The 13,680-nt window shown below is 37.1% G+C and overlaps 1 protein-coding gene across 5 annotated transcripts in view; it reads right to left on the bottom strand.

The window, feature by feature from the left end:
* Nucleotides 1-1,878: 1,878 nt before the first annotated feature.
* LOC150078729 (oxidative stress-induced growth inhibitor 1-like) overlaps nucleotides 1,879-13,680 on the bottom strand; it is a 48,369-nt gene continuing 36,567 nt past the window's right edge. For all 5 annotated transcript variants that reach the window (XM_090382255.1, XM_090382257.1, XM_090382256.1 and 2 more), the window contains exons 3-6: nucleotides 13,511-13,644; nucleotides 11,521-11,712; nucleotides 7,300-7,391; nucleotides 1,879-4,553 (exon numbers count right to left, since the gene is read on the bottom strand). In XM_090382255.1, the coding sequence (XP_090238381.1) occupies nucleotides 3,566-4,553; nucleotides 7,300-7,391; nucleotides 11,521-11,712; nucleotides 13,511-13,644 (1,406 nt within the window). In that variant the 3' untranslated portion in view covers nucleotides 1,879-3,565. The remainder of the gene's footprint in view (nucleotides 4,554-7,299; nucleotides 7,392-11,520; nucleotides 11,713-13,510; nucleotides 13,645-13,680) is intronic.

Below are 13,680 nucleotides of genomic sequence, written 5' to 3'. Positions count from 1 at the left end.
CCTGCAGTTCCTTCAGGTGAATAGTTTGTTTAAAACTGGAACTGTAGCAGGATAGTGTGTTGTTTTGTTGACAGTCTTGTGAAAAAAATTGTGTATTTTCTTGGGTATGTTTACGTTTTTAAGCAAAACTTTACTTTGGGTGATATACCAATTTCGAAAGAAAAAAAAAAGTAATAAATCCCTCCCTTCTAATTATCATTTCACTGCACTTACGCTTTGCGAACCTTTCCATCTGATCAATGATCATCAATATGGAGATTCGTCACCAGTGGAACGTAATTGTCACTCCACTAGTGATACCTTATATTACTGATCTTGGACATGGAAAAGTTCGATTATGAATTTCAATGAAAGTTTTTAAACTCAAGCAGTTGCTCTTGACATTTCCAAACTTTAGATCGTGTTTGGCACACGTCTTCCAACTTATGTTTTGCAACTGGGAGTTTTGTCTCCAATCGCTCACTGCAAATAATGGTAAATGGCTCTCTAAATCTCAGAAATCTTTGCGAAGTTAGTGCTTTTCCTCATATTGTTAACTTATTTCCACTTACTGAAAATCGTATTCATAGCTTTTTGGATAACGGCACACTACATTCTTCCTTCAGTTTGATAAACTGTTCTGCACAAAGGTTCAACTATATATATACTACCAGTTTCTTGAATTCCAGGAAATTCTTCGGGATGATTCCGATTCCATAGAAGTCGGAGTGGGAACCTAGTGAGAAAAGGGGAAAATTTTTCTCGCCAAGTTCTCAGTTTTTAAAAATGAACTGAGATTTTCTAATAAGGACTGTCTTGGGATCGGAAAAAAAAAGAATATCACAATCGATGGATTTTTTGTTCAGAATATACTACTGCTGTCATCAGTAAGGTGAATAATCTTTTATTCCACCAGATATTTACTGTATTTCGATTTTCAAATGAATGTATAATGTTTCTGTTGGTATTTGTAAATAAAACTCGATAAAGAAAGGATCAATAATCCATTTTTTTCTTTTCGATAAGAGCATGATTATTTACAGAACACTAGTGAACTTATTTGGTGAATAAAATTCTGAATGAAAACTTATTACATTGAATCTGACACCGTATACAAAACTATATCATCGTAAAATTGTGAGAGGCCATGAATTCATCCTACTTACAAATATCAAAAATGTAAACAGTAATCCACCTAAATCAACACTGCAGGATATGAAAGCAAAACTACATACTGAATTTTCTTTTAATAATCAATAGTGTTTTGGTCAGGGCTAAATATTTCAGCATCCAATATAATTTGGGAATTTTAGTTTAAAAAAAAATTACCAATAATTGAAGTTGATTTCCATTAATATCAAAACTACTTTTCTAGGTCCGAAATTCAGAGGGGAAAGAAATATTTTAAAAACAGCATAGCTCATGGTTGTACTCAACTTCTTGGAGTTGCATGATAGGACTCCTGTCGCATTCTGGTCCTACTTATTTATAATTTCCAAAAAGAAATTGAAAAATACAACTACAGTAACTCATGCTTGAGCTTACAACTAGAAAGATCAAATATTTACTGCCTTATGTACATCTCAGAGAAAATTGCTATTCCACAGATCACTTATGTGGATTGAAATTTATATGCAGAAAAATTTTTCTTAATACCGACTCATGCAAAAAGAATTATGCTTTTGTTTTCAACACCTCAGAAACCTACAATCTTTGATCATGCTTTTTTTCCCGGGAACTCCTTTCTTCCAGGGACAAGAGAGTACACTTTTTTTCACATAAAAGTTTCCTATTTCCATCGTATGCGAGATGGATTTGAAAGTTATTTATTCACTTTTCCAATACCCTACACAACAGTCCAACATATTTACTGAAATAATCAAAATAAATTACCCCGTTTGTGAATTCCAAATTTATTCAGCTGATGAAGTACAATTTTGGTGTACATTTTTTTAAATTATAATAATTCTGCCCTAAATACCAAGACTAAATGTGTACAAAAGTATTAAACTTGAAAAACTCTGAATGTAAACAGCTCTAAGCACTATAAAACGTAAAATAGTGGTTAGAAAAATCTTAATTTGATTCCTTGGAATAGGACGAAGGCCTTCTTGAAATTAAAATTAACTCATGAATATGTTCAGTACAACAAACTCCTTTTCATGTAGGAACATTGTCTTTGACAAAATGAAAGTCTAATATACTAGTTTATAAAAATAGTTTCTATTTTAGCAGCTGGTTTGACCTCACAATGAAGAAACAGATGAACGAGGGCTATGCAAGAAGTTAAGCTTAGAGATACATGTACGGATCACTACATTCCAATAGTACTTTAAACAATGGAAGAATTAGTACTTAACTTCTTGGACTTTCCTCAATATTTACTGGGATTTGCCCAGTTTCCAACCATATTAAATGACATCAAAGCTGCTCATTACACAGCATCAGTAATTACAGTTAAAGATCCATATGAGGTTTGCCAATTTAAGTTTAAGGACTGGGTCCATTGAGCTATGCCAAAGTAAGGACCATGATGTAACGCACTGCGGCAGTTAACCTATATTACTACTTCCTCTGTGTAGTTCACCTGTGTATCATAAGTTGTGCACAAGCAGCCAGGTTACAGCTGTTGTGATAGGGGACTTAGGTGACAGAACCAAGTTCCACTGAAACGAAGGAGGGAACGCTAGTTGCAACTCATCCAGAACTCAACACAAAGGGCTCCCAAAACGTTCATTAAATGGTATAGCTATAACTAAAGAAAGATGCCCTGCAGATCTGGAATCACTCCTTATTAGCACTTATAAGACACTTAAAAGTTTAACCCAAAGGAATTGATGGCGCTTTTCAAATATATTTAAAAACTGTTTCCAACAGCTCTACGAACAATCTTACAAGATTATTTTTTTTAGAGTTGCTCGAGACGAATACTTTGAAAAATAGCTTTCATTCTAGCTGGTTTCGTTTAAACTGACTCAGTCCTGCAACTTAATTGTCAAACCTTGTATTTCAAGTTATATAACAGGTCACACAAATACTCTAATTATGGGATACAGTTATTCTAACAAAAAAGTGAGCTTTAATCAATTTTATAACAATTCACGAAAATGTCTTTTCTCTTCTCCCCCCACCCCTCAATTTACCAAGTTCACATACACCACTTTGGCAATGAAATCTTAAAACTGACATTCTCAAAATTAAATTTCAGCCAACTTACATGTTTGTACATGATAACACTGTATAATGATATAGTAGTTGCTTTCTGTACATTTACAAAGAATGCGATGCACTAACACTTTAGAAACATACTGAAAAATATACATGAGCAACAAGGAACGTATAAAATTCCAAACTTCATTGCAATAATATAACTTAGGAGGTCTGGTCCCCATCGGTGTAGTAGTGTATACTAATCTAAAAATGAAAGATCAAATCTTGCGGTCACAGTTCATAAATGAGTGGTCGACGTTCTTGTAAAACGAATTTAGAGTTCATAGTCCTTAAATGAGTGCCAACAGTGTTTATAACTTTCGTGATTCAAAAAATATCAACACAAGTGAAAATATGCGAGGATAAAGGCGATATTTCATTTTGAAACGATCCTTTTCCACTTTTGATGAATGTAGTTGGTTATGGCAAGAGACCCACCTTGTACAAATCGTACGAAGTTATCACCAACTAGTGGTCCCATGGCAAACATACCCGGATAACGAACACATTCATGAGTATAGAGGTCAACGTCCACTGGGTTGTACTTGCAGTCCACAGGGAGTTCTGGATGAATACCGAGATTCATAGATCCCCTGGGCAAGAAGGAGAGATCGGGACACATACCAATGAGTACCAAAACATAGGACACTTGAACTGATACCGGAAGTCCTTCACCCTTGAATGGCATTAACAAAACGTGTTTATCAGAAAGGATCTTCGCTACCTGATATTTGGAGTAGGCTTTGTAACCCTCGTAACAATCCCCTGAAAAGTCTCTCATCATCTGATATACCTTGTGGTATTCTGGGTACATATTTTGGGGTAGTTTATTGAAAATCAGTTCCGAATCGTCTACCTGGCGACGAAACACGTGTATGGTCGGAATATTGTGAAAATGAGCCGCTATTACTGCGTCGGCTGCACTCAATCCAGCTCCGACCACCAGGAGGTTCCCTGACGTGGCAGACAGAGTCCCTTGTTGAATTAGATCCTCTAGCTGTGATAAGGAATGCAACACAAAAGGCAGATCTTCTCCCGGCACTTGTAACCTCTTTGGTTGATCAGAGTTTCCCGTTGCTAGCACAACATGCTGAGTGATGTAGCAAAAGTCCTGTGGAATCATCTCTCCTGTATCTTTGCAGTGCATCAGTTTATGCCCACGAACCTCCCACGATGAAGATACGTCACGGTTTATGCTATTTGGAATGTAGCCATTCGGCAATACCTGCCGCACAGAGGTCACCATGGCCCCATTGAGAAAGTACTTGCCGAGACCTTGATGTTCCACGTAATCACAGTAGTATTTTGCTACGCTCCCAACTGTTGCCCGCTTTTGGCGCAAACCCGAGAGACCACATTTTGTTCTAGAAAGAATAAAAAAAAAGTCACTAATAGCCACATGAAAGTACATTAGCAAACAAGATTCAGCCACATTATTCAAAATGGCCACCCCCCTAACTTTTACACACACACTTTTCAAACTACCAGGCTAAATCATATATTACAGTACACGATGTCTTAATTGATGCTTTAACTTGTAACTATTTCCATACTATATGTTGCTTATACTCCCACCTAAAAGTTTGGAATCACGTTTCATTTTTTTTTTTATTCAATAGGAGCAACTTGTTTACCAAATTTTTATTAAAATATTTTCTATTATGTATAAAAATCAAAAAACTCAAAATATTTAGAATATATATGTTTTGCAATGATATGAATTAGGAATAAGAACTGTAACTTATAAAATCGAACGCCCGTCATTCAGAAAGAGTGTTTGGGTTAAGTTTTGTGATAAACATGCAAGATCAACTGAAGAACAGAAAGGGTGCCACATTGTTTAGTGCCTACAGTCAAGCATGGTGATGGTTCCATCATGATCTGAGGTTGCGTCTGTTTCTCTGGAGTGGATGACGTCATCATGATTGAAGGAATTTTAAGAAAAGAAGCTGTAAAACATTCTTTAACATAATGCAATGTCCTTTAGACTTTGTGGAATCAATTTTATATTACAAGACAATGACCCAAAACACAACTGTTAGCTGTGCAGGGACTTTCTATCAACTAAACAACAGGAGAGGGAATTGCAAATTATGTTGTGGCCACCCTAATTATGTGGAGGGGGGGCAGCACCTGTAACGTCTGTTCAAATCCGCTTCGTGTCTCTGAAGAACATAATCACTGTAAAAGGGCCAGAATGTGTTTTGTGTAAGTTTGGGTGAGTAATGTACATGTTATTTGTTATGTTCTGGACACTTAACTATCCAGAAGCATCAGTCACCTGGAGAGATGATTCTAGGTACTCGTCCACATTACGAAGGTGAGCATGTTCTAGAAAAGTTCTGAAAAGTCGAGATATCGATTAGGCTCATTTCCAGGAGAGAAGTTATAAACTTCTGATTTAAGAATATTACTGAAGTCCTTATACAAGTGATAGGAGAACAACATATTCCAGGTTTCAACTTCGACACAAGAAGGGTAAGATAAATCACTGCAAATTAAATGCAATAATTTTGAATGCTGGCAACATTTATGGTTCTTTTGCTTAGTTCTACACTGGTGTGCAAAATTTAAGAACCAGTCAGGTTTTCACCTGTAGCTTCTCATAGGAGTGGCCTGGATATGGGAAAAGCATACCAAAGGAACCTCGTGAGGTACAGAAATGACGAAGAAGAAAACAACGGTACAGAGGGATTTTATTCAAAAATTCAAATTTTTGAATAAAGAAAAATCGATAGCACTAGCCACTTAATTGATCTAAATTTGAAACTACAAGGGCCAAATCAGCTTATTACCTCTCTTCTTCTCAATATTAGGGGCTTTGAATCGATGCTGCAATTGTTCATAACTCAACTGAAAAAAAAGAGCACTGCATGGTGCATTTTCCAACCTTAAAACTGAAACCCGAATCGATAGTGGAGTATGTTGTAGTGTTCCAATCTTTTGAATAAAATTCTAAAGATGTTTCAAGATTAACGAAACTCCTTTTGATGTGATGCTAAGATGAAGCGCGTGATTCCTTGCAAATAGAATTAAATCAATTACAATCGAATAATACTTTGAAATCCGAATTTAACAGTGTATCTATTTTGGAATTTTATAAATCCTATGTAGATACTGAAAGATATCCACTTTTGAGGAATGGTGCATTGAAAATTGCATCACTGTTTTCTCAACATTAAATTTAGCCAAGAATCACTTACAGATGATAACCTTAATGAGAATGTGCAAGGTAAGAAGCTTCATTAAAATATTTAACTGTGGTGTCTTTGGTGTTTCGTTAATTAAACTATTACACTGTGTGCTTAATTAATACATAACATTTTAATTAATAGTGCTTAGTGTGATCGCGTTCATACTTATGAATTTGTAAAATTTAAGATCCATTATTTTTCTCAGCAAAAATGCGCCCTCACAGGTTCTTATGCCCTGGTACTAAGGTTCCCCACCCCTGATCGAGACCGTCAAGTCTGGCCATCTTCACAAATATAGGAAACCTTGCAGATCGCTTGGAATGATGTTAGTGAAGGCACTGATTAAATCACGTGCAGAATAATTTGATGAAAAAATAAATCAGTATAGCTTTCAATGGTTAATAAAAAAAAATCTTAAAATACTTTGTAGCGTGTTGTTTTGTTATATTAAACCTTACTGTCATAGCTAATTTCAATAAAAAAATTGACGAAAATGGGTGTCATACACCTATGCTTCCAAACTTTTAGGAGGGGAGTGTATATCCACTGGAAGGGCCGAAGCAACATGAAATAAATGAAGACACTTTCAGGGGACATTAATATTAACGGAGGGAAAGAAAAAATATCAGAACAGGTTGGGCTGTCAAAGGTGAAGTTCGCTTCGAGTATTGCACTTGCCATGGCCCTGTCCTACTGGTGTTAAACAATCGCCATCATTCCTCTTAAAGAGGAGTTCTCAAACTGCTCCCACCATAGACGGAAGGGCTCTTCTGATAGAGACCCTTTCTACTTCATTACAAAAGGTTATTAATCTTTAGTAATGAGTTGGTACAGCTTCAGAACTGCTCTCTTTAAACACCATAACAAACATGGTGGAACGAAATTTCATTAAAACCGAAACAAAAATGATAATCACCTGTTCCGTGCTGCATCCCATTCTCTAATACCAAGATTCGGTAACTCCATCCATGATCCTAGGCTGATAGTAAGAGTACCACCTTCCATTTTCTGTACAGAGAAAACAATCGCATTAAATTATGCAGATGCGCATATTCAATTTGATATACAAAACATGATTCCAAAATATTAAGCATTTTAATTTCGAAATAAATGTATCGCACTATAAAAATATTAGTAGAACCTTAGATAGCAATCACAAGTAGTAATATGCTAGCGATCCCTGGGAATATTTTTATTTGCCAAAGGGGAAAGAAGGCTGTGAGGTCAGTTCATGCAATTCCTCCAGGTTTTAGAGCTATACAAAAGTGAGATATGCTGGGCTCAATGCACCCGAACTCAACACAGAAGGAAACTACCCAAAGGGTTTCTTAAACAGCTAAGATATTTTAACAAAAAAAAAAAAAAAATCTCCAAAATCACAACCAGGTACCTGGGCCTTCTGATGGAACTGTATGGTCTTGACGGGATTTTGAACTTGGTAGTTTTGCACACGTCCTGAATTTTTTGTTGGTTTTTAGGGGCATCAGCAACTTAGATCATATTGCTCCATTGTATATTACGTCTGTACAAGTGTGTGTTTGTGGACCGAAAAACCTTACTCCCTCCGACTGAGACCTGCTAACTACAGCCTCGATTGAAGACTTCAAATTTTCCTCCGGCCATAGAAAGAATCGAACCCAGACGCCTAAAAACGAATGAGGAAACTACTGTCACGGAAGATGGATTTCGAATTACCAAAATAAATTTAAAATACAAAAATCTGCCTTGTTAAACCAATAAGGATGTCGAGAAACGGTTGCAGCTTTTCATTTCTCAAAAAGCCAGAAGGGTGAGAACGCTTCCCCAAAATGAAGATGATTTTTTTGCATTCTAAAAAAAAAGTGGAGCTGCAGAAAAGCAAATTTTACAACTTTTATCCCTAAGTACATACAGGAAAGATCAAGACCACCACTTCAAATCATTAATGCTCTTGGTGTTGCCTTTTCCATGAAGAGCAGTACTCCACGTATCGATAGCTGAGGCAGTTTATGAGAATTGAGTTCTAAGTTGAGTTCTCAGAAATGTGTGGTACAGTTCCTCCAGGCTTTTCAAGATGCACAAATATGACATGAGTCCCAGAAACACGTTGCCCTTAACTTCCCAGCTAATAGAGAGTAGAATTCAATTTCTCAAGTTAACAACCCGGATGCAATGACGCACGTTTTGATGAATGGTATTGAAAAATGTATGATCCAATATATTATTTCTGACGAAACGGAAGTTGAAATTGTACATAACTGGTTACCACAGCAACCGACGTGTTCTTTCTGCTTACTTTTTCCTTTCCCTACTCTGCTACTCACTGGCTCTCTATGTCTCAATTTTAACTGATAACATTGAGACATGGAGGTTACTATTAAACTGCACCAATTTGGAGGTTGTAGCCAAAAAAAAAAAAAAAAAAAAAAAAAAAGTTATGGTACATAGCTGGAATATGTTAATTATCCAGCAAAAATGCCCTGTACCTTCTCTAAAGAAATAATACAAACATTTGGCTAATAATACAAAAATTTAACCACCTTGGGCATGGAATATAATTCAATGGGAAGGCAAGTAGATTTTCATGGATGAAAATCATAATTCAAGTAAAATTGTCAGTTAACCGTAGAAACAATTCTAATTCAAGTACAATTATGTTTTCTAATTAGAAAGAAGTTAGTTAATGCACGCAGTGCGTTACACTTGAAGAGCGTTAGCAAATAGTAATAATTCAATTAAAAACAAAAGAGAAAAAAGCAACCAAAAAAGGAAAATGCGCAAAAAGAACATTTTTCTGCAACCAGCGCACGGTAACAAACATCCAGTGTTTCAGCTACAACATACGGTATATGAATAGCCTATGTGATATGTATTTTAAAAAAATAAATATTTAATAATTGTTGGATTTCTATTGGTTAATGAATTTTTTTTTTTAATGAAATTTGGGAAAAGTCCATAAATCGTTTTACAAAAACCAAATATAGAATTTCATGAAAATTCGTCCACTACGAGTGGAGTTGTTACATGCGCGCGGACGGACGGACGGACATATTGAAGACAACAGGGACATTATGCACATATTCCTAATGCCTATAAATTTATACAAAAAAAAAAAAAATCGTATTAATAACAATTGTGTTCTTCACTGGATCTTCTTCACAACTGGATTGAATCCTGTACAGGAATCAAATCCAGTCTTGGAACTTTCATGTTTATTTATTTATTTTATTTTATTTATTTATTTATTTATTTTTTTTTTTTTTGCACACTGTGCCCGGGTTTGTCAGGTTTCGTCTCCAATTATTTAACTCCAGTTTTTCGCTAAGAAATAGACAAACAGACCTAAGAATACACACTATAAAAAACACAACATACTGACGCCTCATTGCCTTAGGCACCACTTTCTGGGTATCAAGTTAACTGATCACATTTGCTGTATAAAACCAGGAGTTGCAATAGCTTAACAGTCCTACTTACTGCACTGGCAAAACTACTTTACTGAAGGGCTGTCACCACAGGGATGGACCAAAAATTTCGGACTCCAGGGCTGTGGAGTAAGGGCCCAGAATTTAACTTTTTCGCTGCAATTCTGCTTGTCTTTTTCAAGCAAGCTTTTATATCGACGCCCACCTACTTAAATTCCAAAAGCATGCATTCAACTTGAAGACAGAGGATATTCAAAGAATGTCCATTCCTTTCAATATCCCTTATACTATATTTGAATAATACAAAATTAACAAAAAATTGTATACTATTAATTTTAACTTTAAGTTAACAGGGTATAAACCAAAATCGGGATAACCCCATAAAAACGTGACTCCTGGTCCCCTTATCCATACTCAAGGTCATTGCCAATCTATGCGTCGATTTCTTGTCCCAGTTCTTCACTGGTCAACATGATATTTTGCCACCTGTGGCATGCTGGCCAATGATAGATCATAAACAGCCATGTCAGGCTGATTGATTACTCTGGCCAGGATTAGATAATCCCCGACGTTTTCTTCCCAACGAGAAGACAATGAAAGTTTCTTCAAAATGAACAGACACTGGAACCTGTAATTTGATGTACTGCAACATCCATTAACGAAGTAGAAGTAGCTCCACAGGCAGCGTCTGTAAACACATATCCAGATGTGTTCAATGTGCCATTGGACAGAGTTTTGTTTCGTTTTAAAGAGTTATTTTAAACCAACCTTCGCGCAGAACCGGCTTACACGCGAACTTATACACCGGATAAGAAGACCACTTCAAAGATGGTAAAGAAATTGGAAATCTGAATTGGTGGTTGATCGCCTGTCGTTCACTGGCCCAGCATGCTAACAATGAAATAGGAAATAGTAAGAATATCATTGGTTGGCTCAGGATATTAACGGATAGAATGACTAACGATATGTACAAGGGGTGATCATTTAATTCGCGGAATGGTGCAAGGCTTTATGTGTACCGCGCGAATTTTCCACAAGTGCCGCTAGAGGCGCTCTCCCTGATCACTACTGAGCAGACTGTGCGCATGCCAGTACTTGTCGAGCTAGTGTTGCGTGAAGAGTTATTTATCCGCGTGTCACTAATGATCGTTTTCAAGGAAGTATTATGTTGGACATACAGATTGTTATTAGTTATTGTGTCAAATAGGGCTTAAATGCACCAAACAGCTCAAGAGATGAATGAAGCGTAGGGTAATGAGTGTCTTAGTAGGACAGCCATATTCCGGTGTGAAGTGGTTTCTCCATCAAGGCTGCCAGGCCCCATACGGCTAATATTGTGCAGGCAATGGTCACTACCATAGGTTCCAAGGTTCCACCCCTTATTCATCGGACTTAGCCTAATGCGATTTCTTCCTGTTTCCACGTCCGAAGAAAGCTTTGAAAGGCAAGCGTTTCGGGTCCGATACAACGATGCTCGCAGAGCCACAATGGAGGGACCTCGCAGTCTTTCGAAAAATGGCTTGCAAGAAGCATTTAATGCGTGGGTGTTGAAAGTGTGTAAAGTTCAATGGAGAGTATTTCGAGGAGACATCCGCAGAAGATGACAATTAAGATAAGATCTTGCACTAGTCCGCGAAGTTAAATGATCACTCCTTGTATATTTGTTTAAATATGTACATAAGTTTAAAATATTCAAGGTACCAAAGAGAGAAAGCAACGCTGATTAAAATTACCTGCCATGCACCTCCAGGCAGTGCCTTTCCAATCACTACATGGTCCACTTCATACTCAGGATCAAAGTGCCAGGTGAGTGCAGAGGCATTCTCTACTCCTAAATCTGCTTCTGGGTGGTTTAGAGTGTCAAAGAGCACAGACACTGGGTTACTAGAACGACCTTCCAAACCTTCGCTCAAATATCTCAGATCCTGCAATCAAACGAAGATCGAGTTAGTAACTGAACTGTGGTTTAATTAGTGTTATAAACAATTAATAATATTCATTACCTATTAAACAATTTCAAGATTTATTTTTATGCAAGATTACCAAGCAAGATTTTAAAAAAACAAACAGACTTGACTGCCATTACTTCAAACTTCACCACCAACAATTCTGGTGTGCCCCAAGGTTCAATTCTTTCTCCTACTCTTCTTGTACGAGATCTGTTCAATGATCATAATTTCTTTTTCATGGACATTTATTAATCATCCATATTTTGATGGATAATTAATGGTCAATTACTTCCTTCAGAAACATGGTCCTTTTTTAACATGCCTTCACAACTTCTGACAACGTTTTCCTCGCAGCTCCTTTAACTTTGAAAATAAAGATATCGTAGGGTGCAAGGTCAGCGCTGTAGAGCGGATGAGGAACACATTTGACATTAATACTGGTAAGTACTCGATAAAATTATGAGTCTTGTATTGTCGCGATGCAGCATCCACCCACCTGCGTGCAGTTGTGGTCGTTTGCAGTAGTCATATACAGACTGTTGGCACAGCATGCTGGTGAACCATTCCTTGAATGTCAAAATAAGAGAACCATCAATAACCTTCCTTGCAGAAACCACAACTTTTGCTTTTTTTTTGTATTGGCGATGACGCAGGCTCCCAAACAGAATTTTGTTGCTTACTCTCTGGATCGAAATGATGAAACCATGTCTTATCCACCGTTATCACCTTGTGCACATTGGGCGAGTACCCAGAATCATCTATACAGGTGACTAATGCTTCTGCGTAGCCAAGTGGCCAGTACACAACAGAATATGCACACAAACCTCCATCAATCTCATATCAGGCGCCTCTGTAGCCAGGTGGGCAGGAGCAGCAGTGCGTAGGACACTGCTTCTTGATTAGACCAGGGTTGTACGCTTCCTTCACGTTTGAGCGTAAGGAAGATTACATTTTTACAACAAATGCTTATACTTAAAATTATTTATTAAAATACTTAAAAATGAATATCATAAATATTACAATGTTTTTGCAGAAGCAAACATTCTTATTAATTTCATCTACGTCAATTTCATCAAAAACTTCTAGAGCGCTACACCTAGATGTTGACAGCAGCCGTCCCTGACGTCTAGGTTTAAGGCGCCCCTATCATGAGCATCCATATTCAGTACACACACATCATACACACTTTCTACCAGCCCTGCCTGTGCAGCCTCAAGTATTGGTGGTGGATATTCCACCACCACTCAAGTACTGATATGTCCACCTCCGGTTCCTTAGATGCCGATCTCAGATTGTTCAACAATGGGGCAAAGAAAACTAGTTAACTGAAGTCCTGTCTGATGTCCTCAAAAAAAGTGCACTGCTCGTATGCTCATTTTCGATGCTATTCAGATTTCTGGACAAGACCACAAATATTACTTCCTCTCCCTCATCTAAAAAACTGGATTTTCATTTTCGCTCTCGGAGTTAACTTTTCTTCTAAACAGATACAGACTCTGTACAAATTCGCCCTGCTATGAGAATATTACTCGCACATCTGGTGGTGCCCCAAAACTTCTCAAACTCCTCTGAGTAGGGTAAGCAGGTTGATGAATCCTCTCAAACTCACTCGGCTTCCTATCTCACACAGACGTTCAGTTTATTTTCCACCTGTATTTGTTAAAAATCGCGACCTACAGAAATTCAAATCCAGCAATTCTTTGGCAACTAAAAGATACTAAATATTTTGAAATTATAGAAAATATTTAGAACTAATGTGCATTACTGAACATACCTGTTCGACCAAGGACCTATCTCTGCTTTCTTCTAGTCTGCAATGCAAGAATTCTGTAGGGTGCGAAGAGGAACTGTAAAACGGCCAGTTTCCAGAAAGCAGGTACGACAGGGTAATGGCTGACGGTCCATTACCTGTAAAAACAAAATTTATTAACAGAATTCTAAATG

Source organism: Mastigoproctus giganteus, chromosome 10, assembly GCF_048544385.1.
Source record: "Mastigoproctus giganteus isolate SK-2022 chromosome 10, ASM4854438v1, whole genome shotgun sequence".
In the NCBI taxonomy this organism is placed as follows: Eukaryota; Metazoa; Arthropoda; class Arachnida; order Uropygi; family Thelyphonidae; genus Mastigoproctus; species Mastigoproctus giganteus.
Note: the sequence above shows the minus strand (reverse complement) of the source record. Positions and strands in the feature narration are given on the sequence as shown.